Source organism: Poecilia mexicana, unplaced genomic scaffold (assembly GCF_051168715.1).
Source record: "Poecilia mexicana isolate PSO_F unplaced genomic scaffold, ASM5116871v1 scaffold_1, whole genome shotgun sequence".
NCBI classification, from domain to species: domain Eukaryota; kingdom Metazoa; phylum Chordata; class Actinopteri; order Cyprinodontiformes; family Poeciliidae; genus Poecilia; species Poecilia mexicana.
In genome coordinates this window covers 3,530,784-3,558,780 of record NW_028263370.1, presented here as the reverse complement: position 1 = coordinate 3,558,780, position 27,997 = coordinate 3,530,784, and the positions used below count along the sequence as shown (strand labels likewise).

General features: G+C 41.5%; 1 protein-coding gene across 3 annotated transcripts; it reads left to right on the top strand.

Moving 5' to 3' along the window:
- The first annotated feature begins 4 nt into the window (after window positions 1-4).
- On the top strand, window positions 5-27,883 carry mafgb (MAF bZIP transcription factor Gb). 3 transcript variants are annotated; one of them, XM_014986599.2, is made up of 3 exons: window positions 5-470; window positions 20,081-20,146; window positions 20,242-27,883. In XM_014986599.2, exons 2-3 carry the CDS (start codon window positions 20,111-20,113, stop codon window positions 20,722-20,724), a joined length of 519 nt encoding a protein of 172 aa, XP_014842085.1. In that variant the 5' UTR covers window positions 5-470; window positions 20,081-20,110; the 3' UTR covers window positions 20,725-27,883. The 3 variants fall into 3 exon arrangements, with proteins under 3 accessions (XP_014842085.1, XP_014842093.1, XP_014842082.1); XM_014986607.2 differs by lacking the exon at window positions 5-470 and adding an exon at window positions 16,094-18,502; XM_014986596.2 differs by lacking the exon at window positions 5-470 and adding an exon at window positions 18,585-19,956.
- The last annotated feature ends 114 nt before the right edge of the window (window positions 27,884-27,997 follow it).

Below are 27,997 nucleotides of genomic sequence, written 5' to 3'. Positions count from 1 at the left end.
ATTTATCGAGCTGCGTCTCTAACTGTAATACATTTTCCGCAGCTCCTGAGAAGAACAGCAGGGTTTGTTTTGGTTAGTTTTATCCATCCAGGCTGCGCTGTGCTGTCGGATCAAGCCTCTAAGTTTAGAAATGCGCACAGCTGTCTTGTCACACTTTCCACGCCGCCTGTTGTTATAACACGCTGTAGTAGTGTGTCTCTTTAAATGCGGGGTTGCGTAGATCCTTCATGAATGAAACCATGTGATCCAAACATCATTTGACGTCTGGCGCCTCCGACCACAGACTAAAACAAGCGAGGAGGCAGAGGATATATGTAGAGAGACCTGTGAGAAAGCGTGAGGCGGCGGAAAAAAAAAAGAAAAAAAAAAGAAAAGAAGCGCTTCTTCTTCAACTCCCGGCTGTCCTCCTGCCAGCGCTCACACCGTGTCCACACAACAACAAGGCTCCGAAGGCGCCGGCTCCAATTCTGGTGAGTCAGATTTAATTTGAAACAAAAGTGAAATAGCTTAAAAGAAAAGTGCTGAATGTGGCGGTGTTTTGCTGAGTGTGCGCCGCCGCCTCAGCCGTCGCGGTGCCGCGCTGCCGCCGCCGCCTCCGCCGCGCTGTCCCCTGCTCTCCCCTGTCCCCCGCCGCTGTTTAAAGGGCAGCCAGCGCTGCTGGTAGTGCTGAATCATCATCGCTCGGTACAAGCGCCACCGCGAACCCGCTGGGTCGCTCGAACCGCCTCGCTCTACCGACCAGCCGCCGATTTCATAATAACACAGACAAAGGGGGCCAGGCTGCCGGGTGGGCTGTCAAAGCTTAAAAACTATGTGTCGGAATTAGAGGACCGTGAGGAGGAGGGGGGCGACGCTGCTCTGCTCCTCTCAGCCTGGGGATTCCCTTGTTTTGGGGCTGAAACTAAAGGAGCGAGGGGTCGTCAGCGGCAGCTCGGAGCGGTAACTACACCTAACCTCATTAGCGGAGAGGCGGCGGCAGCGGCGGACACAAGCTGGACACATTCAGGTAGGACAGCTGCTCGGTACCTGCGCCGCCTGAGGTGGGTTTATTTGACGTGCTGACTCGTTGCCTGTTCGCCCTTTGTTAAGTTCTGTGACTGAAACGTGCCTACAAATCGGACTCTACGTGCAGGCTGTCATCCCGGAGAGTCGGTAGCTGTCAGACGTCCCAGCAGCTAGCTTAGACGGAGCGGCTGTTTTGACATTTGCTTTGTGTCAGCCACCCCCCCGACAGGCCTTCAGCTCATGCGTCTGTCAGCGGAGAGGATTTATTTTTCCTTTTTATTGTGTGAGTGAGCGTGAGTGTGAGTGGAGCGACGTGTGGAATCGGCGGGTTCGTCTCCTGGCATGCCGGTGTTGTAGCTACACCGGCTGGGCTGGCGGCAGAGATGCTGATTCATCACAACGTTGTTATTTCTCAACGTTTGCGCGAGCGGAGCGGAGGCATGAGGGAGCCATGGCAACACGGCGGCGGCGGGCGGGCGGACAAAGGTCTGGAGCGAAGGAAGAGGAGCTCAGCTCATATTGTGACGAGGGAACAAATACGCTCCGTTATGTCGCTGATATTCACTTTTTTTCTTTCTCTGGTGATAATTAAAGCATTTCTGTGTCGGAAGAATCTGGTTTTTAAAACGGAATTTGAGCTGAATTCGTTTGTTTTCCGTTCATTTGTTCCGCTGGTGCTTTATAGGCAGAGGCTCATCAAACGGCATCGTACTGTAAACTATTTTAGTCACCATGTTTTGACCTCTCGGTCGCATTTATTTAGAGGGGTAGACCGTTTGTTCAGGGAACCTACTCATTTACCGGATTTTTGTAAATATTGACATTAGCTATCATGAACGTATTAAAGGCATGATTCTGAATTTTATTTCTTTTCAAGCCCCCAATCTGACAGGGACCACACTGAAAATCAGCCTCTATTTATAGCTAATATAAACCGAAGTGCTGCTGTTATTTATATCCACTGTCCCCTTTTAATTTATTTGAAGTAAAATAAAATGTTGTTCTGGTGAACATTAATAAATTAGAAAATAACAGGGAAGCTAATTCTCCATTCCTTTTAGCTTTCCATTAATATATCAGGATATGTTTCAGTGATAAACATCATTTTTTAAATGTGTCTTATGTAATATTCATATGTGTTTCAGCTAAATTTTAATTAGTTTTTTTTTTGGGGGGGGGAGCTTAGCTTGTGATGAGGAATAAAAGATAGGTTCTGGTATCGAAGTGATGTTCGCTTTTTTTGGTGATTGTGGGGTAATTTAATTTGGTGGTGGTGAATCGTAAATTAGAATATTGCCAAAAAATATATATCTTATTTCAGTAATTCAATTCACCTTTCATACTTTTTCCTTCCACTCAATTTTCCATTAACATAGTAGTTGTATATATTTCTGAGCTCAATTATTATTTATTTTGGTCTTATTTAATCCATTTTCAGAAAAAACTGTATTCCATACCCATTGAAATGATTAGAAATAAACTCTTGGAATATACCGCCCGAAATGAAATTCAACTACAGCTTCAGTTTTGTAATTAAATCACTGAAAGATGAAATCAAATTTGCCGAAATGCGTGTTTTAGAAAAATATCAAGTTTTAAGGCTTGAATTTCAGTTCTGTTTTTTTGTCGAGTCCCAGGACATTTTAAGACTGTTGGTAAGTAGAAAGCGTTAGCCGTCGACAGCTCTAAAAACTCGATTACTGAACAGCTGAAATCTACAAAGATACAAAATATAAAGAGGTTAAATGATGCTCAGAAGATGCCTCTGCTCATAAGTGCAGTCGGTAGCTGTTCATTTACTATAAAGTCACATTATCTGGTTTATTGGTGAAGACCAGACAGAACCTCAATCATCTTAATTTACTTCAGTCTCAAAAACGTCATAAAAGTTTGGCTAATTCATGAATCTTTGAACTGTCTTCATATTTGGTTAGAGCTGTTATTTACAAAGAAGCTGATGATTATTTTCATGGAAAATGGAGGTTAGCGGCTATGCATCTCCAACTGTGTGAAACATCTTCTTTTCTCCTTTTAGATGAGTCCAGTTGCTTAATCGAAAAACTCTTTGCATGTTCTTTTATCAATGAAGACTATTGGTGGTGTATCTACTTTTATTTCTCTTATATTATATATTGTATCTATTTATTTTTTTTTTTGGTTGGTGATGTCCACTTTGGTTTTGGCTTCTCTCAGACTATAGTTGTTTATTTCTGGACCAATTAATCTGGATTAGGATGAAAGACAAAGAGAGTTATCTCCTGCAGGTAAGAAACTAAGTGCTTATAACTTTTTAACAGGAACTCACTTAAAAGTTGAACTATCCCTTTAGACTGATTTAAAAAGCAGGTTTTTAACCTTCTTTAGTTGATTGATGTTGTGTTTATTTAAAAAAAATAGTAAGTACAATAATGTATTTGATTACTTTCATAGAGAAAATCTTGATAAATATAAACTTACATCTGCCTCTGATAAACTTTAGTATAATTAGCTAGCATGATTCTTCTTCTCTCTTTTTTAAGATGACAAAATAAAAATCTAATAAATTACAATTTACAAACATGCTTTTGCCTGTAAACATTTATTCAAATTGGGTGTCACAACATTTGAAAACCTCATATCCGTTTCTCTGAAAATATTGGCTTTACCTTAAGTAACTCCCCCGATAAAACAAACAAAAGCCCGAGAAAGGGATTGACTGTTGTGGCAGTTAATGAACCCCGCAGACCTGAGCTAAAAAAGGAAAGCGGCTCAGTGAACTATAATGCCTTGCAACAGAATATCTCTGATTGATCTCTTGTGGATAGGCCATTATCTGCTGCCTGGTAGCAACCTATGAGCGGTGCAACTCTTAAACACTAAAGAGTAATAGGGAAGCTCTGTGGGCACAAGAAAAACAGAAACTTCACCCCCTAATGACTCCATATCAGCAGCTTTAGTTAGAGTCAGCACTCTGCAGAGTGTATCAAAAGTATGTAGTAAGCAAGTTGGCAAGTACTGTAATAGAGGGTCATAATGATGAAACAGTTGTATCAGTATTGGAGGGAAAAGCAACCCCCCCCTCCCAACCCCTTACCACCACCACTGTCTTCACACACTTTCCCCATTTCCTTTCTCTTGTTGAACGTACGCACACACAACCTAAGGGGCTTAGCTTTTTATACTTGGTATCAGTATTTAATCAGTGCTTGAAGTGCATTTCTCTGTCAAGTACTTTCCCATCCTTCCCTGGTGTTCGCGGTAATTGAACGCTGACCAATGCTTATGTGTGCAACTTTGCTGATGGTGGCGGAGCGGCAAGACGCGCGGAGCAAGGGGGATGAAGGAAGAGGGAGGAAGAATGAGAGATGGGATTTGCGGAGAGATTGAGAACAAGGACCTTTTTGTCTTCAAGGCATTCCCCTGAAAATGCTGAGGCGAAGCAAATGCGCTCTCGCTTGACAGATGGCGTTTTCACTTGTTACTTACCACAGCTAGTTTCTTTGCCCTGTTTTTTTTGTGTGTGTGTGTGTGTGTGTGTGTGTGCATGCGTGCACGTGTGTATGTGAGAAAGAGAGAGCGAGTGCAAAGAGGAGATGGAGATATACAACACCTACAAGAACCTCAGATCTACTTGTTGTTGGGCATTGTAGCAGCGAAGTTAAAAAACACAACGTGTCTTAGTTCCTTTTTTTTTTTTTTTTTTGCAAAGGGAAGTGATTTTACTAGCAGTTGGTCTTTGAACATTTCGCACTTCTTTCATTTCCACCCCGTCACCACGTTTGACCTGAGCTGCCTCCTTCCAGGACAAAGTCCAAAGCATTGAATTCGGTTTAACGTCGCTCTGTTTCGCCACATCAGAGCAGTTTGTGTGTCTGAGTAAAGAGCAGCTCAATCCCCTGCGTGTACGGGGATCAAGCTGATGAAACGCTCCGTAAAACCTCCTTTGAAGGGAAGACGGGGGTGAACAGCTAAGACAGGTGTTTGCTCTACAAGACAGAAAGAAATTTGTTTAGATTTATGGCAGAAAATATTGACAAGTATGCTGTTAATATAGCCGTCTTTTTCTCTTTGTGTGTGTGTGTGTGCTTAAAGGCAAGAAACTTTGGTGTCCATGAACATCTGCTAGAGCTGTATAAGAAATAAAAGAGCTTAGCTATTATTTTTTTTAACTTTGACCTTAGTTGTGTCATTAAGTTGCTAATAAAAGCATGGTGGCCTTTATTGCTACCCGTATTTATTGGCAGACAAGTAAAATGCCTTAAAACAAACTCATCATCTTTCATTGCATTAGAATAATCTCACACTGAAAGATTGTAGAAAAATACACCTTTTAATTCAGGTACCTTTCCTCTGTGGTAAAGAAATCCTTCTCGGTGCTTCATTTCAGGGTCCTCTTGTTGTTCTGTTCACTTCAGCACCCCAACAGAACTTAGTCTAAAGTCGAATTTAAAATCATATGGGATTTCAAAAAGTTTATGGTTTACGTTTCTCTGCTTTCTAATAAGGTCCCCAGGATTTTTGGAAGAGAAACACGTCCACAGCATCACAGATCCACCGCCGTACTTGAGAGCGGACACTCCAAACCCAAATCTTCGTCTCGTCTGAGCAAAGCACAGGGTTACTGTTAAACTCCTGATCTCAAACATGGTAGATGGAGGTTGTTATGGAGACCTGGTGACTCAAACATGGCACTTTTTGCTGTAAACGCTCTCTCACAGTGAGTTTATGACATCTCAAGCATTCTCCATCACTGTGAGTGGTGGCAGATAAATATGACTCCTTGTCCAGGCTGCTGATGAGTGGCTAAGATAATTGTACATATGTGAAATGTGGTGCTCTAATGAAACAATTAGACATATACTGAAACTCAGGTGAATTTTTTTTTTTTTAACTTTCAGCTTAGGGAGATTACGCTGGCACTTTAAAAGATGCATTTATTTACAGCGTTTTCCACAACTTTACCAGGAACGCCTACAAATAATGACTGCTGTTGAAAGATCTGTTTTTCATAAGTTAATTAAAAGACTCAATAATACCTTTATTTGATTATTATAACATGAACTTAACCTGTGTTTTTACCATTACCTTTGTCTGTGTAATGCCATAAAACTTGTTTTTGCATAGCTTAAAATACCAGAAAAGCTTTCATAACGAGTGTTACAGCCCTGCTTGTTGTGTCTAAATGAGTGTTTTTTTCAGTCCGTTAGGTTTGTCGAAAACCTAATTACTGACGTTCGGTTTTAAGTTGTTGCGTGATGTGGTCTGTTTACCCCCGAGTTTTGAGAACGCATTAAAGAAAACTTCACACGCGCTGCCCTTGCACACCTAAAGCCCTGGATTGCGATAGATTGCGCAGGTGTTCACGATACTCTGTCCACCTTCTCTTTGTGTGTGTTTAAAGGCAAGAAACTTTTGGTGTTTTTTTAACATAATTCACAAGTATCGTCTGCATGTTTACGATCGTCTTTGCAACTGGGATTCCTCTCAGAAAACTCTTGTTATGCTTGCAAATTTCAGAAAGTGTTAGCGAGAAGTAAAACGAGAGATGGAAACGTGGGAATAAAAGACAGATTTGGTGGTGAGTGAGAGAGGCAGGGAGGAAAGGAAGCAGTGGGGCAGATCAATATTTGAGTGTTTTTTTCCTCTCCACAGTAATGATGAAATATGGTGTAAGCAGATCTGGTGCATAATCATTGCTGTGCTCCACTGTCTCCCCCCCACACTACACTTCATCTGCTTCCGCATTAGTGGGCTGCGTTATTTAGACTGTTTATACCCAAACTCTACAAGTGCACTAACTTCTTTTTACATAACCAGACTGAAATCAAGACAAATCTCATTAGGAGACGCACCAGAAGGATTAGCAGACAGAAAACAAGTTCACGGTTTTAGTTTAAGTCGTGTTCAAACTCTCATTTAGCTCTCCAGATCAACGTACGTCTCGAACAAAGTTCCCACATCTCCCCTTTGTGGCAACAGTTTTCTTCGCTTTCGAGAAGTTTCTGTCTGCGTGAGACCCTCTGTGCACAGCGACAGTCCTGCGGCGTCGAGGCCCTGTGAACAGCGCACAGCTTCGACGGCCCTAGTAACAGGAATACCCGCACTACCGGTTGTCTACTAGTTGCATCATCTCAATGCGCCAACTTGCCGCAGTTTTTAACTGCAGTGTGACGAGTCTCCGATTGTGGCATGAATTTGTGAACCTTAAAAAGAAAAGAAAAGAAACAACACGGCTCTCTGTGGATCAATGCCAAGGAGTTGAAAGAGAGGGAACAAAGTCTGCATGTCTGTAGCTCACGGTGTGGCGGCAGCTCTTAGCCGTCACCTGTGTGACATTAAAATATTTCCAAGGAGCTGGAAGCTCTCCTGAGTTTCTCTCCTTCCAGTCTTTTTGGGCTCTCTCACAGAAATAATCTTGTAAAAATAGTAAAAAAAGAAATAACTATCTTGACAATGCTTTTAATTTTTTGGGTTTGCAATCAACACCAAGTACAGTTTATCATTATTATGATAAATCAAAGTTGTTGTAATTGTTGTAATAAGAAAGCTATGATAATTTCCCATCCCTACTTGTTTTCCAGAAGCTGCCAACATTTCCCTTTAATAAAAGACAGACATTAAAACCCCGAAAGAGTAAAACGAAACAATGCTGCTTTACTTTCTTCAGCTATTCTGTTTTCTGCTGAAAGTCTTGCTCTCGCTCACTCTCTTGCAGCCCGAATGAATCGCAGATTGAACATCTGCTAACTTTTTCAGTATCTTCTTACATCCTGGTGCCTCCTCTGATTTCGGGCTTAAACACCTCAACATCACAGAAAATGACAAACTTCTAAGTTTCTTTGTTGCAGTAACAAGTTAGGGATTGTCAATGCGGCAGTGCATTTGCCTTTTAGACATGACATAACATGCTTTTCACTTTTGATTGTAATCCAGCTGGGGCAGAATGACATCAGTACTGCACAGTTCAGCTCACATGACCATCGCAACCTTTGCCCACATTTTCACAGGTCAGGTCGCGTGTTTTCCTGATATCGTCCAACCGTAGGTCAGTGTGAAAACCAACCAACCAGACAAGCTGATCTCTCAGCTTTAACTGTCAAATTTGAAGCTTTTTTTATTTATTAGTTTGAGGAATTTAAGCTGAACATAATCACTAAAAAACAAAACATAAAAGAAACAGAGAGAAAAAGTGTGGAACCTTGTTTTTGTTACTTGTTTTTTTTTTTTTGCTCTGAACTGTTTGCGTAGCGTGACGAGATGAACTCCTTAGTGAAGAAAAAGAGGCGGCGTAGCTGCAGCAGTACGTATGCGTGCTTCTCATACCGTCCAGAATGATGGGCAGCTGATGGAAAACCTTAAAATGGGCACCAGGAATGTCCCCGAGCTGAAGGTCAGAGATCCCTGTGGCACCATGCACGTCTCTGCGGTTTTGCCGAGACGCTTCTCCGTGTACTTTTCTCATCAACGTGCCTGATAAAGATCTGAGCATTTCCGCAGAGGAAAACGGTGCTTATGCGCCGCTCCAACTTTCTTTTTCCCAAACTGCTACTGCTGACCAGTATGTAGGTATAGAGAGAGAAATAGACTCGCTGTGTGCTTTGACTTAATGTTTGTCTCCCCTTGCAGCTCTGTTTGTTTTCCAAGCACACACACACACACACACACACACACGCACACACACACACACACACACACACACACACACACACACACACACACACACACACACACACATACGCACACGCACACACACACGCACACACACACACACACACACAAAGAGGGAAGCAACTTAACCAGCAGTCCAATCTTTCTCTATTCAAAAAAAAAAAGGAAAAAGTGCTTATGAAAAAAAGGGAGCCAGAGCTCAATTGCCTGACAGTGCAGTTTTTTTTTTTTGCTTGTGTTGGGAAATTTGTCATCACACTCCGACTTACTACCTGAAATGGGAAAAACGTGTCGACGCCAGGAGTTTTTCTTGCCTTTAATAACACACTTGTTTGACAAAACACACACGCACGCACGCACGCACGCACGCACGCACGCAGGCTTTTAACTTGCAGAAAAGTGTGAAGATTGTTGTTATTTTTCTCCTTCCCTGTGTTTTCTTCGTCTCCGTCTGTTATCATGCTTATTTCACGCTCTGCATACCTCCTTGTTAATGTCTTCCCTATTTTCTTTCTGCTCCTGCACACGCTCTCAGCTCAGACGGCTGTCCTCTTCTCGGCTTCCCGATCTCTCTCTCCCTCTCTCCATGGTCCTGCATCTCCATCCTGAGCGCCTTCTCTATTCACAGGTTGCCATTATCTCTGATCTGGCTCCTAATTCTCAATTAGCCTCCACACAGTGACCGTCGTTAATTATTTACCAACTCCCTCAACACCCTCGGCCCGCTTTAGATCAGCCAGCTTAAGCGCTGCTTTGTTTTGGTCTCTCTCTCTCTCTCTCTCTCTCTCTCTCTCTCTCTCTCTCTCTCTCTCTCTCTCTCTTTTTTTTTTTTTCTCTAGCAGAAGCAAGGTGGGACCGCAGCCAGCAGCTGTGTTTTTGTAGCTCTCTGAGGTTTTAAACTCACGCTTTCCACATTATGCTGCCTTTGTGTCTCTCCATCCACGTTCCCTCTGTGTCCTGCTGCGTGTCTTCGCCGCCTCACTCGGATGCCATCCTTTGTGATTTCAGTTATTGCTCAGAGAGTTGCCTGAGGGAGACGGCGCAGTTAAAGCAGCTGTTATGGCAGGATAATTCAATAAACACTGCATCTCAAACGACTTGTGACTCTCGCGATCTGTTCTTGATCATCCCCTGAACGCTGCGTTGTTTATGTGCGAGCACACCCACTCGTCTCCCTCCCGGGTGGCTTTTGGAGCATCTAATCTGGACGTTTATTCCCCCCCTCCCCATGTCTGAGCAGCTAGCTAAATCGAAAGTCTCTTTCTAAGAAATTTGTCTGTGTGGGGCAGCAGTGACCAGAGCAGAAGGTTCTTTAAAACAAGATTAATTAGAGCTTCGTCTGAATCAACAGCACACACACACACACACGCACACAAGCTTAGAGTTCATTATCCTGTTAGTCTGCATTACACGAAGAGAAAGGAGTCTTGTGCTCTTCCCTCTGCTCTTTAATCTGTCTTTATAAGCCTCATATTTACCACTCTGACCTCCTGCCACACCTTCGCTTTTCGTACCATCCCGATTTGCTAACAAGGCTCGATGTCAGAGATTATTTGAATTTTGTAGCCAATCCCAATCGTAGTTTTTCTTAAACCTTTGCCTATTTTAGCCAATTTCTTTGTATCTTTAAGGAAGTTTTTGCACCCGATATTCTGGTAGTCTTGACTTGATCCCAAAATTGCAACATTTGTTAAATTTTCAGATGGTGCAAGTCCCTTTCATACTACATTGTGTCAAACAAACTAAACTGTGGTGGCGCTGCATCAAGGACGACTGAAGGACACAACATGAAAACCTCCGAAGAAGACATGAGAACAACTTCCTTTTTCACTAAATGTAAACAATAATGGACAAATGTCAGATTTTAGTGGTTGTAGGATTTCTCTTTTGTCTTTGGCAAAAGACCACCAGCCATTTCTCCCTCTGGTATTAGACTCTCCCGTTTGTTTTGGATGCATTTGCCCAGTACGCCTTGTGCTACAGTCACTTCCTGCTTTTGGAGTGGTCTCCGGTCAGCGTGGTTTTGGATATGATCCACGCCAGAGTTCACTTCAGCCAAACTGAGACCTTAGTTTGTAGGTGAACCAGAGTTCACTTTTTCGGTCCACATGAGAGTTTGATTAGGCATTCACACCTCCCCAAGCGAACCACACTTTCTTGGCAAAGGAACTGGAGTTTGATTAAAGCGGACTAAACAGGGCTGGGTGTGAACCAGAGGAGATGTCACACTGTGTGTATGACAGAGTAGTCACTATAAGACATGCTTTAACTAACACTTCAAAACAAAAAGCTCTTTCACAAAACATTCATTCGGACTACAAATTCCATTTGTAGTCGGAACATGGAAATCCCGCCTTCCAAGTCGGGAAAATCAACTGGAATGCCTCACCCTAGTGGATTCTGTGCAGCTTGGTTATTACTACTGTTCATGCCGTAACGCTGTTACCCAGCGGTACCGGGGTACGGTTGGAACAATAAAGGCTTTCCGACTCTTAACGAATGGAACAACTGGAATGCAGTGAAGTGGAAAGTTCCTCCGACTTCCCAGTTACGAGTTACGTTATAAAAAGGGTCGCACCATTTAGACGCCTAGTTGTCATTTCTGTAGTACCTGGGGGTTGAAGTCAACCCAGCGCTGTCACGCCTCTAAGGTGGTCACAGAAACACAAACCAAGTCTGCTTCTGGGTCAAGGATGTGATGAAAACTAACTGGGATCACTGCAGAGTGCACATACAGCATTCCTTGTCACTAGCAAACTTTAGCTGAGTCATGGTGAAGTGTACTAAAACCACAAAGATCCCTGGATTTTAGCCAAGGGTATTTCTTTCTGTAGCAGTGATGCTTGAGAAGAGGATAAAACTGATAAGATGCCAGCTATGTGCCCTCCAGAGTGGGAGATGTTCATCACTCATTACAATGTTGAATATCAACTCTGCTGAGATCCTCTCCAAATCTCCTTTGGCTGGATTTTTGCGACATGACAAGTGCAATATATTGTCATCTTGATTTGAATCTGAATGGCCAAAGGCAGCTCAGAGAGGGGCTCATCTTTGTGGACTGATGATGGAACTATTTGCGAAAAGGGCTTAAAAATGGGATCTGTCTTATCTTATTTGTGATTAGCGCAGTTAGCTTGGCTTGAATTACTGAAACAGTAGTCTCTCTGTGTGGATATTATAGAGATTGTAGACTCTTAAATTAATAACTCAAACGGATTTAATAAGATGTCTACTGCTGTTAGTTAGGCCTTCCTGTTGTCTTCTAAAAGTCTCACTCTCTCTTGCTCTCTTGCAGCCTGATTGCACTGAAATTCTTCTACATGAAGTAAGAACAGTTTCCTTTTAAACATATTTGTACAGGTTTTGTTCTATACTTTTAAACGCTCACAGAAACTATAAATTCACACCTTCACTCAATAACAACGTTCACACTGAAGAGTGTCTGTGTGATCTGGTACCACTTTTAATTAAGACTTGAGTTTTGAGTTAGTTCTTTTTTTTAATGCTAGTTTCTTGATGCGTTTCTTGTCGATGAGGCTGGCGGTCTCATGTCTGATGGATCAAAACCTTTCTGATTTGAGGATCGCTGCTGAGTTCAGTTTTTTTTTTCTTTTTTAATATCGCAGACTCCAACCCCCCTCCACCCCTCCATCCCTCTCTCCTCCACCTCCCCGTACTCAACAGCTAAGCTCCTACAAATGTGTTGAGGATGCATTTTCACCCAAACGCTTTCCCACCCCTTCCTCTACCCTCCCCGCCGTCCCACTCCTCCTCTCCACCTCTGTCTTCCTCCTCCTCCTCCCTGCTCGCTCTTCTCTTTTTCTTCTCTTCTTTCTCCCTTGTCATTTGCACCCCCCACCCTGTCTTCCCTCCGTACTCAGCATTTTTCCCAACTGTGGGTGTGATGTCTCTGTGTAACGCTAATCAGCTCTGGAGACGTCAGCATTCTTTCAGTCCTCTACTAACAGCACCCCACTCCTCCTCTTCCTCATCTCTTCTTTTCTCCCCTCTGTCCTCATCTGCTCCCTCCCCCCCACACACACACACACCTTAATGTCTTTCCAGTCTTTCACCTGTTTTTTTCCCTCCTCCTTCCAGATTTTTCTTTTCTTGTCTATAAGCCATATTTTGCTCATCTCTAACACTTTTCACCTTTTCACCCATCCCCGCCTCTGGGTCCCATCCTCGGGGTGTGTGCGTGGGTGTGTGTGTGTGTGTCGTCTCTCCACTGTAACAGTAAGCAGCTCTACTCTTGAGTTGTCAGCGTTCTTTAAGTTGCTCCATAAAAATACAGCCTGCCACAGCAAAAAGCCTGTCTGTTGTAGCAACAGCGGCTGTGGCATTGACCGCTCTGCAACGATCACCCCACAACCATTATGGGAAGGACACCCCTAGACTGTGTGTGCAGGTGTGTGTGCATATATATTCACAATATATATTTGTGTGTGTTTTACCATTTCTCATTTCGTAAGACCCATTTCTCCAGAAAATACTACGATGTGAGGACCCACTGCTCCAAGAAGGAGTGCTGTTTTTGGGCTAGTTGTTAGGTTTAGGACTGAGACGTGAACTGGGTTTAGGTTTAGGGATGTACTGGTAATGATTAGGTTCAGGGTCAGGGTTAGGATTAGGCTGCAGAAATGAATCAAAATGAGTGGAAGTCAATGAAAAGTCCTTGTGAGGATAGAAAGATATAATGTGTGTTTGTGCACTGATCCGTACAATTAATGGCGTTGCCTTTACTCTACACGTAGTCGTTAACCTGGGTTACTTCCATGTGGTCTAACGGTCTGAACGTTTCTGGAAGTTGCATGCAGTAGTTTAGTAGTGTGAATTTGAACACATTTTGTTTTTCTTAAGACAGTTTTATTGTGTTTTTTTAAAAATTGAACTAGTAAAAAGCTAAAGTGTTATTACCTTCATTGGCGAGTCACATTTGCATAAAATACCCACAGCTGATTTAGATAATAGTTGTTATGATGCTGAAACATGCAGTGAATGATGTCAGCATGTTTTAATCATTGCAATACGGTTCCATAGATTTTCTTAATATCACACAGCTCTAATTAACTATAGACTGCAGCAGAATTACATATTAATTATTCAACTCTATCACTTCATATGCTTTTTTTAATTATTTATCTTTAGGAATAGCAAATTTTACATTTTAGTTTACTGAGAAAATCTGCTGAACTTTTATTGTGTCCTAAGCCAAGTTTCATTTAACAAAACAGGGGGCACTTTCGGACAACTCGGTTGTTTTATTTTTGTTTCACAGACTGATGACTGGCCAAATAATCATTTTGTGGATTTTAAGATATAACCATTTGTTGGGAGACAGAAACGAGACAAAACGCTGTAGCACAACAATCAAAGATCAGGAGGCAGACGTTGAAAATAAATATTTATTTACAGTAAATAAAAAGACATGTTACCTTTTTTTCCACTGGCTTTAAATCAGGCTAAACCTTTCATGGTTTAAATAAATAAAGATTACTAAAATTATTTTTATTTTCAAAATGTCAGAACAAAGAGAGACAATGTATAATTAGTAATTATTATTATTATTATTAGTAGTAGTAGTAGTAGTATTGTTCATCGTATTAGAAGTGGTATTTCTCCAAAGTCTACATACATTACGATAACTGCAACTTAGAAAAGCTCAGATGATGATGTCATTGCTTCGTGAGCTTCTGATTGGCTAATTCACAACATTTGCAGTCATTGGCTGACCTCTGGCTGATCTACAGGAAGCTGACCTGGAACAGGAAAGATTTAGTCTGATTTAATTATTTTTTAAATTTGCTGATCACTGGGTTCAACATATAAATGAAATAATGAATTGTTGCTAAAGTAAAATCCTAATGTGTCTTTACCGATTGTAATCAGTTCCAGTTGCTGTTTTAGCATTTGGTGAGCTTGATAATTAGGCATGCACCGATAAACCGGCCACGCTCAGATTTCCTTAATTTTGGGAGATCGGTGATCGGCCGATACTTAGATGTGAATCCTGTCATATCCACTGATCTTATCTACCTGGCCAAAGGTCTAAGTATCAGCCTCTGCCCTCTTCTGCTCTGCAGTGAGAGGTTTGACTGGCAGACTGGCTCACCAGGTCATATCTGCATCTTTGCTGTTAACAATAGTCACCCCACTTTTGCCAACTCAGCAACTTTCCTGCTATATTTAGCAACATTTCCGGAAAAAATAAATAAATAAATAAAAATTTGGACCAAAATGGGAATCAGGAGGTCAAACCACATAATACAACTGCTGCTGTAAAATAGCTTTCTTAATATGAATCAGAACTACTGAGTGACCACAGATGGAAACACTCAAAACTGTTAAATGTTTATACGTCATTATTGCACAGTTTACAATATTTCAACCTCTGCTTCTGCTGATTTTTACCATAAGGTCCAACAACCTAACATCTTACAAACACAACAGCTGTGAACGTTGCGATCAACCAATATCTGCCTGAGAGTGTTGGCCTGCAATTATTTAAAAAGCCGAGTAGATGTAAAAATATTAATTGCTACTTTTTTGTATTTAAATTTATTTCAATAATATATTTTATATATATTATAAAATATATTTTTTCCATTTCCAGGTGTGATTTTGCCCGACCACCCACTGCCTTTCAAACAAATTTCCTCTGTGCTCCTGAGCTGTTGGCAGGTGAAACGTTACAAACACACCTGTCTCCATTGTTCTGCATATTTAAGCTGTCTCGGTGTCTCCTCTTGTAATCGCTAACTCTATGATGTTGACACTCGGGCTCTGAGGGAACCGTGCCAGCTGCTTTTTGTTCTTCTTCCTGGCAGTGTTGTGTTAAGGCTGTGACAGCAGTATCTAGCTCCACAGTCGGCTCAGATCCGAGCAACAACACTCTGTTGTCACGTTAAAACATCCTTTTGAAAAGTAACTATAATTACTCCAGGGTGAGGCCTCGAACCTCTGACGTGTGCAGGAACTCAAAGTTTCTCCACATCTGTCGGCTTCTTCTCCAAAGAGCTAAAACGGCATGTTTGAGCGCTGCCGACCATTTTACATGTGTGTGCTTTATTAGACCCCGTTGGCATGGCGGCGGGATAATGTGCATGATCTTGGCAGCAGGCTTTTTGTTTCTGTGTCGATGGAGGGTGGGTGTTGGGTGTTCATGGGGGGAGAGTTCGACACAGGGGAAATAAACCAGCACTTGCCAGGAAATCAGCCTCCTTTTTAGCCCCCCCTCTCCCCCTGTCTTCTCTCACCGCCCCCACCACCGGCAGCCACCCTCAGCCTCCCTGCCTTTGATGCAGCTATTGTGCGAAGATGCACCTCCAGCTGCAGGAGGCTGCATCACAATAAAACTTCAGACTGCAGCAGCGCATGTGGAAGCCCTCCAGTTGTTGAGAACAGTCGCCACGTGCTACTTGAGTTATCCCGACTCGTTAAGAGGAAGCTTGCGTCGTTTCAAGATAAACAGAATAAAAGCGGGAGGACTGAATGAAGCCTCCTACGGCGTTTGCTTTATTCCCACAACCTTAAACGTGTCAAGCAGTCGTAAACAGAATTTTTAAAATTGCTGCGCGTTGACATATTTAGTGTGTGTGCGCTTAATGAGCTGCTACATTTTTTTTTTCTTTGATCTGCAGCTATTTATAAATGTAGGATTTGTGGTACCCTCGCAGACAGACAGAGGTGCATTGTGGGGGAGGCGCACTGCCACACACTTGGCTCCGTGCCTTTTTGATACAAAAGAATAAAGATGTTGCAAGACATGTGGCCTCGTGTCATATAAACCCATCGCTTCCTCTGAAGGAGGAGCGTGTTTTTATTTGTTCACACTCGCAGCTTCGCTTGTTTATTTGATTGAATAATCTCTTACTTTCACTGTAAGCATGGCCCTGTGTGACATTCTCACTGTAGAGCTTTGATAAGAAACACACAAGCAAATAGTGCGGAAATAATACACAAGGACAAAGCTTTGTTTCAAAAACAAGTATTTAGAACCATCTTAAATTTTAATGAGCAGATTTTACTTATTTACTTATTCACTTTTTCTTCTCTTATGGACTGATATGAGTTTTTAGTTGCAAGTAAAACATACCTATGTTTAATGTCCTTTACATTATGACGTTTTCTTGACTACTGATGCAAAAACAATGAACCGTTATCTATAATAATGTAATTGCTAATTTTATTTTTGATTGGTATATTTAGGAAGAAAATAAAAATCCTCTAAATTTAGTATTTTTAGTTTTCATGTAAATGTGCTGATTGCGCTGAATTTTCTATTGGTTGAATAGCTAGATATAATATAATCCTGGATATTGCAGGTATCCAACATTATATTAGCTGAGTAATTAGTCAGGCTCTCTGCTCAGGTAGCCAAGCAGCAGCCAGCTGCCTAACAGAACACTTTTTTTTGTTGTTTTTTTTGTGTGTGAGATTCTGTTATTATCAGTAGCGATTCCCTTTACCTGTAGAAGAAAAAAACATCACATCATTTATGGAAAAGTGGATAAATCCTCAGAGCAGTTAATCAGATGGGCCTCCAGTTTTCTCTGATTTATGCCACTTAAAGTTGCTATAACCTGATTTATTGCTGCTGGAAGTGCAGTAGTTAGTGTTGTTTTCTAATTTGAACAACTAAATTTAACGCCAACTGATCCCGATTCCAACTTCAAGACCTGAAAAAGTTTCAAGATCCTGCTGCAGAATCCCAATCTTTAACACAGATAGTTTACAAAACATTGATTTTTTATTTTATTTTTTTTTTTGGTCAGCTTTTTTCACAATCTGTCCCAACTTGACTTTCTGGTGATAAAAACTGAGATAATAAAAAACCGTTTTGAAAAATCTGCAGATTTTTGAACAACATGACTTTGAAACCCTGTATTGACATGCCTAAACTGGAGAGCAATTTTAATGGATTGCTTCTGTCCGTTTCACGTCATTGACGCTGTTTCCACTAAGGATAGGAGCTGAACGAGTTAACGACTGGCTGGAAAGGCTAAACATCATGACACCTCTCCATTTCTGGTAAGGAAGCAGTTGCTGAAAACGTCACTTAGAAAGACATGCCACGCATAGCTTGGCAACTATAGCAATAAAACAACCTTATCGTAATAAAGGTGGCACTCCTTTGGTTTCCACAGCACTGCCATTTTTTTTTTTTTTTGCATCACTAAGGAAGTTTCCAAATCCATGAACTGAGCATTGTGCAGCAATAGGTGAGGGAGGGGCAGCGCTGCTTTACTTTAAACTCCGACTGCTGGAGAAAACTTGGTTCACCGCAGCACCTTCTCTGCGCCTTTATGACGACAGTTTTAAACCTTTAGGGCGATATGGTGTAACTTTTTTTTATCGTTCTGAAAACTTTGGTGTGCCTTGATAGCAGAGCGTCCTGCTAAAGCTTCGACAACAGGTGGCCTCCTGCGTCTGTTAAGCAGCTCATCGGATACAACTTGGCCGTCTTCCTGACTCTGCTCTCCCCCTGTAGCCTTTCCGTAGCTCGTCTGTTGGTTTGGCCCACTGGTCCGATTTAAAAAAAAAAATAAAAGGTGTTAAACAGTCATCAAAGCCGTGCAGGCGGGGGTGGACGCCACATAAAGTGTCAGAGGGGAGAGCAGAGCGTGGAGGCTGGGAGAGGGGATAAGGGGCAGGTTGGGTTGAGATCAGCAATCTGCTGAGTCATCATGACTGGTCTCATGATGATCTCGCAGCAGCAGCAACAATAGCCTCTCTTTATCTCAGGCACACACACACCGAGGTCTGAGAGATGAGAGGAGGCCAGCACACACACAAAGCTCGTCATTGAGAGCCTGTGGAGACGCTCTTCGCTGGAGCACTGAGCTCCAAGGTCTGATCTCATCTGTTGCACTTCCACGCTCGCTCTTTGTTGACCTCTGATTCACACTTCTGTCTCCATCTTTTTGTTCCTTGTTTGCACTTTGGGGACAAAAGCAAATATATTATTTCATCTGATGGGATTTTACTTCTTTTTTTTCCTTTTATAAATCCTTTTTTAAAAAGAAAATGGATGGATGGAAAATCCGCCGTAGGTAGGGAAGTGGCGTTGAGTGCCTTTCAAAAATATTCACAACCCGTTGTATTTTTTTTTTCTTTCCCTCACAATTTTAGTGTACACTATTAGGGTTTTATTATGTGATGGATCAATACAAAGTGGTGCCTAATTTTGAAGTGGAAGGAAAACCATGCAGGATTTTCAAAAGCTTTCACAAATAAAAAAAATCTGAAGAGCGTGGCATGAGTTTGTAGTTGTGATTTTATCTCGGTATTCATCCACCTGGTCCACGGAATCTGCAGGTTTCAGCAAGTCATATCTCAGACTTTATATGACCTTTTTAATGTCACCTTGAATTAAATTTAAGACCGAAAAGATTATATTTAAAAGGGAAGGTTGGGGGAACCTGCTGCTTTACAATGAAGCGGATCATCCAGAAAAGCTTCCTGGATGAGGATGTTTGATAACCACTAAAAGGACAATGATGAAAACCTGTTTGGGCTCCAAAAGACTTCAGATTGGGATGGAAGTTCACCTTCCAGCAGAACAACAACCCTAAACACGCAGCTAGAGCTACCCTGCTATTTTCATGTGTTGGAGCGGCCCAGTCAAAGTCCAGGCCTATGTCCGATTGAGAAAATATGGGACAATTTTAAAATCTACGTTCACATATGCTCTCCGTCCAGTCTGACTGAGCTTGAGCTGTTTAACAAAGAAAAATGAGCAAACATTTCAGTTTCAAACCCTCAGGGCTCAATACAGAGCCGCAACGTTTTTTTAGAGGGGCCGTCGGGTTTGTTGTTAAAGAAAAAGTTTAAAATCACGCCTCTTTAACAGCCGGTTGCTCAATTATGCACCAAGTTGTGTTACTCCACCAAATAAAGTCCCGGTTAAAAACATTACGTTTTGTTGTTAAACGCGATAAAGTTTGAGCCGTTTGAACGCTTCTCTGCGCCGCTCTCCTTATCTTTCGAGATGGTCTGTCTTTATATTTAAACAGGACTGTAACAGTTAGCTTCCCTCTGGAGTCCTTCCTACAAACTTCACCACTTCCTCTTGTTTCTTGCTCGTTTCATCGCTATTGGCCTCCAGCCAGCCAATGAGAGTTTGAGAGTACAAAGGTAGTGGGCACTGTGAGTGAAACCACAAGGAAACAGGAAGTCAGGGAAATTCTAAGAAGCGTTTGTCACTTTCACTCATGCAGTCTTATACAGATGCAAAAAGTCTGTGCCATGCTCCCACAACGGGGCCAGAATGCTCTGTTCTGCTTAAATTCTCCTTTTTCTCTGGTGGGTATTAATCTGTGATAAATATTGAGTCCATCGGGGGGGGGATTTTTTTTTTTTTTTGGTAAAATGTGGTTTCTTTTGTTTTACGCTTCTTACGCTTTATGCTCTCCTGTGTTCTCCAAAGGTTTGCGCAGAAGAGCAAGGCTCTTGTGGCATGACGACGACTAACAAAGGAAATAAAGCCTTAAAGGTAAACGAAAGTAATGTTTTCATGTGTTTCCCACCCAATTCTCAGCGTTGCGCTAGGTTCGATCTGGTGTTTCACTCCCCTCGTGTTTCCTCCAGGTGAAGCGTGAGCCGGGCGAAAATGGCACCAGCCTCACGGACGAGGAGCTGGTGACCATGTCCGTGCGGGAGCTAAACCAGCACCTCCGGGGGCTCTCCAAGGAGGAGATCCTGCAGCTCAAACAGAGGAGACGCACCCTGAAGAACCGAGGCTACGCCGCCAGCTGCCGGGTCAAGCGGGTCACCCAGAAGGAGGAGCTGGAGAAGCAGAAGGCGCAGCTCCAGCAGGAGGTGGACAAACTGGCCAACGAGAACGCGTCCATGCGCATCGAGCTGGACGCCCTGAGGTCCAAGTACGAGGCCTTGCAGACCTTCGCCAGGACTGTGGCGCGGAGCCCCACCGTCGGGGTCGGGGTGAGGGCCGGGGGCGGCGGGGGCGGAGGGGTCCCGTCGTCGGTCATCGGCCCGCTCATACCGGGGAAGGTGGCGACGGCGACGAGCGTCATCACGATAGTCAAGTCAAAGACGGACGCGCGGTCTTGAGGGGAAGAAGGCTGAAGGGAGGGTGTGACAGGATGGAGCTCCAGCCGCATCAGAGTAAGCCTCCCTCTCTATCGCCCCCCTCTCCTGCACCTGCACCGACTCCCAGCAGCTGGGCGGCACCACCCGGACCACCCCGACCTGTTCCCATCGTCCGTCTCAGATCAGTGCAGATGAAGGACAGGATGGAGGCAGAGGACGGTTTATTGGCTCACAAAGAAGCTTCCGGTCAGAGAACTGGATGAACACACACAGGGTCCCTTTGGCTAAAATGTGGATTACGAATGTCAGAGAATTGGAGAACTTGATCTAGAGTCACGTATTTAAATCTGAGAGTCATCATTTTGGAAAAACACTAGAAAAACCTGGGGGGGGGGGATTTGCGTTTGATTCATGCCAATTTTCTAGTGTTGAGTTTAAATAAAAAGGTTGAAATCTGAAACAGAGATGCACCTATCAGGCTTTTCCTAGCAATATAATTTCTGCTTTTGAAAGATTGCAATTTTTTTTTTTTTTTTTGCTGCAGGTTCATTGATAGACTTTTTTGATCCAAATTAAAATCAAACTATTAAAAATGACCCCTATTTATGCATCACAACATGTGTTGCTAGACTATATCTGACTATATCTGATTATTAAAACCCCCTGAAAGACAGTCAAACTCATGCAACTACTTGAAAATAGTTGGAGTTGATAGATTCGATGCATTTAAAAAAATAGAGACAAAAATCTGCATTTTCGGTATCTATCCTGCAGATTTCAAATCAGAGCCAATCAAGTGATAAATTGGCCAATTCAGATCTCTAACCATGTTGGTTTGGTGCATCTTTCATTAAAAATTAGGTACATCAATTGAAAACCCCAAGCTGTACATCAGCTATGTCTAAGAATAATGATATAAAATAAAAAAAAGTGACGTGCTGATTTCAGTGACCGCACCGAAGCCCAGTCTTGTTTCACCCGAGAACTTTTGCAGAAAAGTACTAATGGAAAAACCTATAATATACGATGGTGGTAACTGTATTTCTACTGTTTTGTACCGTGTTGTCATTCACATGAGGTCCAAGGTGTATTCTCTGTGTGTGAAATGTTATATATCAGGAATTCTGTGAAATTCTGTGGCGAGTGTTTGTTCTGGTATCGCTATGTTTAGGTAGCTGTGTTCTTTTACTCTTTCTCCCTCCTGTTTTCCTTTCTCAAGAGCAAGTGGCTTCCAGTATTACATATTGTACTTCCAAGATTTGTCAGTAGGAGGAGGACGCTGCAAAGCAATTCATACTTAACAAAAAACAGGAAGAGACAAATGCACAATATCCTGTTGGGGAAAAAAATGAAAATAACTTTGGTTTGTGAGAGTTTCTAGAAAAATATGTTTAATACGGAAAAAAGATCAGAAGGGCAAGTACCTTGGTCTTATAACGATGTGCACCAAGAAGAAAGTCGAGAGGAACTGAGGGAGGATGCTGAGGATTCAATGCAGATGTAAAGCTTAATGGCATATATGCTGACCAATCAGGAATCAGACAGTATTTACAGGTCAGGACGCATCTATTGGCACTCCTGGTAAAAATGTGTAAAGAAAAAAATTTCACATTTTTGTTGAAGTAGCATAATCTCAATCTTATAAGAATTAGTGAGAGGGGATAAAACTCAACGAGATGGCCCAGTCTTTAATCCCCCCCTGGGTGTGGGGAATTTTAACTTGAAATTCAAACATTTCTGTTTTTTGGGGGGTATAAATATGATGTGACAGAGATCCATTTCTATTAGTTGCCATCACATGCAATAAATCTTTCAAGTTTAAGGTTTACTCTTAAAGAAGTGCATCAAGAGTGGCATCATTGGGTCACCAAGTAACCATGGCAACCATTGGACACTATCTACATCTACATGTGGAGTTTATTGAGCCCAACTGGGAGTTTAACTGGAACCACTTGGGAAGCTTAAAGTGACATTGATTGTAATTGTTTGAAGAGAAAACTAGGAGAAAAGAAAATCTGTCTGAGTTGTTCAAAATATCAACAGCAGGGTTGGGTGTTCAAAACAATTATTTATTTACAGTTTTTTGGGTTTTTTTTTTTTTTTTTTTTTTTCCTGTACTGGATGAATGCTCTCAAATTACAAGTAGGATTTTTTTTTTCCCCAGTAAGAGATTATTCTGCTGCAATAAAAATGTAGTTTATTTGAATGCTTTTCCTCAGATTTAGATTCATTTATTTAAAATTTGCACATCAATTAATAAATACACCCAAAAACTAATTTCCGTCGGCTCATAGTAAGTTGATGTCGACACATAATAATCTGTTGACACGTCTTTACCAGGAACACCAATAATTGTGGCTGGCACTTTGGTTTGCGGTGCGCTGTTTGAGCTCTGTTGTCATCATCAGAATAAGACTCATTAATGCGACTGTCGGGGCAATTAAAAACAGGCTTACTCCTATTTAATTCTCACCAGGATGGGTCAGATCTGAGGAGGTCAGCTGACTTGTTGAATGAGCTTTTTTTGTTTTGTTTTGTTTTCTTCCAGTCAGTCAAGCAGGTTGATATTTGTTTTTTTTTCTCCCAGGCTTTTACCACAAACGTAGTCCTCCGTGGTGTTCTGTACTCAAAGAGTCTATGTATAGTGGAGTCTGTAATTTTATAAAGACAATTATCTTTGCATTGTTTGTAACGACTTGTAAAAAAAAAAAAGGAAAAACAAACAACAAAAAAAAAAGGTATCACAAAATCCGTTTGATATACAGTAATCTCTCTATTTTGCAATTGTACCAAAAGTGGCTTAACTACTGAATAGCTTTGTTTATTTTTCCTCTAGTGATTAGGCACGTGTGTGTAACGGTGGACTAGCGTGTGGCGTGCTGTGTAGGTATGTAACGAGGTGACTACTAGCTACTTCCTTGGTTATGATTTTGATCCGTTTTTAAGATTTCAGCCTAAACGTGGACGATGACGTCGTGTGTACCTGCACTCTTTCTCTCTGATCGTGTACTCTTGGCCCCGCCGCCGTTCGGCTCCCACGCCGCAGAACCTGCGAGGTCGTTTGTTGAACTGCACTTACAAACAGTGAATTTGAACAAGTTCGCTTGTTTGACAGATTTCCGAGCAAGGCAGCTGTGGCTGTTTTTGGGCCAGTTGCTATGTTGAGGTCCTGTTGCTTCTGGGATGGAAAATACAGAAGCTAGCAGAGTTTAGCTAGCAGAAAAGTGAAACTTGGTGATAGGGTCTCTCGTCAAACTCACTCCTTCAGTAAGTTATTTTTGTACTGTGTGAATAAGGCACTCTGTTTTTCTCTGTATATTTTATGTATATTTAATGTTGTTCTTGTCTTAGCTTTTGAAGATCTTCTGGAAGTGTCAGGGAAGTTAAATGATATTTGTAAGTGTGTATGGTGTTTTTTAAAGTTAAAAAAACAACAACTATATACTGCTATTTAATAGTTTGTCTGTCAGGGTGAGGTTGACCTTTTTAACCTGGTTTTAAAGATTTCTTTCAATGTTATGCAAACTACTTACTGAGTTTTAAACCATCAGGCTTCAGTGGCCAAATCCAATTTCCAATATTTTTGTGTTCCTACTGGCTAATTGTAAGCTGTTGTTTTGCTTTGATTTGTTTTGTCAGGATTGCCAAGTATAAAGACTCAAATGGGTTTATAGAGAAAAAAGGAAAATTTAAGGGATTTATAGATTATTCTCATTCATTATTCATACAATTTGTCCCTAACCTTTCTCTGATGATTGCTAAACCCAAAAAGTGCATCAAGTGTCTCAAGCAATTCCACTCTGATATTATAATGAAATGAAAACAACTTGAAGATTATAACCGGTTCTAAATATTAGACATGCACCCATCAGGCTTTAGTTTCACATTTTTGTTGAAAGATTTGAGGAGATTTTGTCTCTGTGTGTGTGTTTTTTTTTTGTTTGTTTGTTTGTTTGTTTTTGTTGATTTGGAGGGATTTTTTTAACTGTCACATTGAGTTCACAGAAAACAAAAGGGTTAGTCATTCACCAAAGCATATGTCCCCAACTCTTATCAAAAAAGGAATCAGAAAACCTCTGAAAAGGTGGGGATTTCTAAGTGTTGATGCATTCAACAAAACAGGAAAAACGATTTTCTCCCATTTTTTTTAACAAGCAAACAACAGAGTGAAGGAGAAACCGACTGACTGATTGGTGTGTCTTTAACAATAATGCGTCCTTTTGCCTGAACTGCTACGACTCCCTCCAGAAAGGTTAGCGAGCATGCCACCACCTTTAAGAATATATTATACATTTCATTTAAACGGTGAGCAAAAACTAAACAGTTTCTACAGGGTTTTAACAGTTTTGAACAATTTACTCTGTGCCAAAACGGCTCCAGATTTTATTGAATTTAAACCCTAACCTATCCAGAGGAATAGCGCTACATCCAGATTTCAACATCACACTTGAATTTTCATTGGAAAAAAAAAATCACTTTTATATATCAGCTAAATCAGTGAGAACCTATTTTCTGTCTGATCTATTCTGTTGTTTTTCTGTTAAACTTAGAGATTTCTGTTTTCCACTGGAGAGTTTACTGCTGTTTGTGCCTCTGTCAACCTGCGTTTCATCGTCGGCTTGTGAAGGATCCGGTCTGTACAAGCATGAATGTGCTAAACCGAAACTTATTATGCAAATGGCGTAGGGTAAAATTAAAACTCCTGCCTCAGAGGAGGAGTGATGCTATCATGCCTGTGTTTTTTTTTTTGTTTTGTTTTGTTTTGTTTTTTTTTTTGTCTAGTTGTTTGTTTTATAATTGCAGGTGCAATGTGATGTGACGAGGTTAAAAAGCATTTTGTAAGTGATAATGAAAACCGATGTGGGTTTGTCTTTGTTTAATTGCGCCTCAGAGTGTTCTGGCGTCTTCTCAGTTTTTCCTCAAAGTTAACTGTGACATTTGCGACGATAAAATCTCTTTTAATTTCTTTCCAAATGAGAGGATGACATATAAAATAAGCTTTGACACGTGGCTCCCTTCACATCTATTGGCACCACTGGTAAAAATATGTGAAAGGAAAAACAACAATGATCTAATCTCATTTTTTTAAAATCCAATCCGATCTGACTACCTTAATTAAAGGAATCACTGACTTCCTGTTACCTTGGGTCATAAACATGAGGTGATTTTTCTTATCCATGCTTCAAAACGGGAAAGACAAGAAAACATGCCATTTAAAAAGGGAAGACATGTCTATAAGTCAGAAAATGGTTAATAGAAAAGGGCAACCCATTCAAGTCTACAGTCAGAGAATACATTTTCAGGGCTGTGAAAAAGTATTTGCACCCAATTGAACTAGCCACATGCATGGCCGATTACTGCCGGACTTGTAAAAAGCAGAAAAACGCTTAACTAAACTGATCTCAAGATCTCAAAAAGAAGCATATCAAACCCCGAAATAAAACAGAAAACTTAAAGACCAGATTTGAAACAAAGTCTTTGACGTCTCTCTGTCTGGAAAGCTTCATAAAACCCAAAAACAAAAAAAAATAATAAAAAAACCACAGCAGCAAGTGCACCTCTGATCAGTTCAAAAACAAACCAAGTCAAAGTCCAGTCTTAAGTCATTGAGATGCTGTTGGTCAACCGAGACCGTTCATACTTACATGAAGCACGACACAACCTCTTGTCAGCTTGAGAGTGTAATTTTTTTTTTTTTTTGCAAACTTGCTTACGTAGCCCAGGTTGTTTTGTTTGATTACATTTATTTAATGATCTGAAACATTTGATCCAAACCCAAATAAATCAATCAGGGAGTCAGTGAAACATAAATGGTCCCCAGAAATCACTAACGTTACATCGTATAATACGGCTTTTTACACACATTTACCAAGGGTGCCAATAATTGCACTGGAGCTTCTCTTGGGGAAGATGAAGCTCATCGTCTTCCAGATGTGGATTTCTTGTGAAGCAGTTGTGTGGGCCTCTTTGGCCATGGCCAATGGTGTCAAATATTACAGAGGTTTAATCCTGATTCCCCCTCCAACGGACTCGGTCAGCTGACGGCGCCGACCTTCAGCCGTACGAGCAGAGCAGGCGGCGCGGTTTCTTTCCGTGACGCCGTTTACGAGCCGAGAGACACGGCAGCCTTGTTTTCCGCTGCATGTACAGAGGTCACAACCTCCTTACGATAAGGCATTTCATCACTAACCAGACAAACCGCTCATACTTGAACCCATAAATAATTTACAGAGGCTGAAAAGAGGCAGTGGAGACACATCTGATAACGCTCCTAACCGCCTCGCTCGCTCTGTCCTCCTTTCACAGAAGGCAGCGCGAGTCAAACCGGCGGCCCACCGAGCCCTTCCTCAAAACATCCATTTCTTCTGGAATCATTAACTCCTTATCTCGCTGCTTGGCCAATCGGCGAGCACTCGTTCAGATGTTTTTCCTGCCTACTGAATCACGCCACTGGACTCTAAAAGCCCTTTCACCCACCGCAAAATCCAGATCGATAAAAGTAAATGAGCCGAGGATTCCTTTGATCGTTTGTTTGGCTTTTTCATCAATAGCCATGTTTGTTTAGCCTCCTGACTTACCTCATCTGCTGCTGTGTCTTCCTCCCTGCAGCCCCACATCACCACTTGTACAATGTACAACCAAAACTACTTCTTCTTCTTTTCTTTTCTTTTAGCACATTCACTTATTTTAGCCTTGATGTCAGCTTCTTTTCCTATTAATCACCCATCTATGGTTAAGCGAGGTTGCTCATTGGAGCCAGGATGTTTCAATGTCTCCAAAAGTATATGGTGGTTTGTTTAAAGCTATACAGAAGTAGTGAGTTTGTGTGAATATGGCGTAATGTATTCAGAAAAGCCTTTGTGATGAGAAGCTCTGTGTTTTGTAATATTTCTGTATGGGGTGTAATAAATTATTCTGCGGTACAAACGGTACTTTCTATGGGAAAAAAAAACCTTCAAATGTGACGGTCTTTGTAAGTATTTATCTCCAACTAAATTATTGTACTTTTTTTTTTCTCTTTGCAATTTGTAGATAGATATGATGACAAGGTATTGGTAATAATGAAAGTGAACTGTTTCATCATCAGTCCGACGCATCTTATTGATGTATATACTGTACGTTTGTTGATAAACAGCTTACTTTATTTTGTATATGACCAATAAACATGTTTTAAAATGCATTAAGGTGTTTGTGTCCTGCAGATATCCACAACATGGAGTCCGTTGTGGAAGTAGTGCATAACGGGGGGGGAAATGGAAAACAAATCCGGTATGATTTTCACAATCTTTCTAAA

Bases quoted from the DNA above. Each gene is read 5' to 3' on its own strand.
- mafgb (XM_014986596.2), top strand. From the start codon at position 19,882: ATGCAAAAAGTCTGTGCCATGCTCCCACAACGGGGCCAGAATGCTCTG. The intron at 19,957-20,080 runs GTGGGTATTAAT...TGTTCTCCAAAG, and splicing joins TAAATTCTCCTTTTTCTCTG to GTTTGCGCAGAAGAGCAAGG. The intron at 20,147-20,241 runs GTAAACGAAAGT...TGTTTCCTCCAG, and splicing joins AAGGAAATAAAGCCTTAAAG to GTGAAGCGTGAGCCGGGCGA.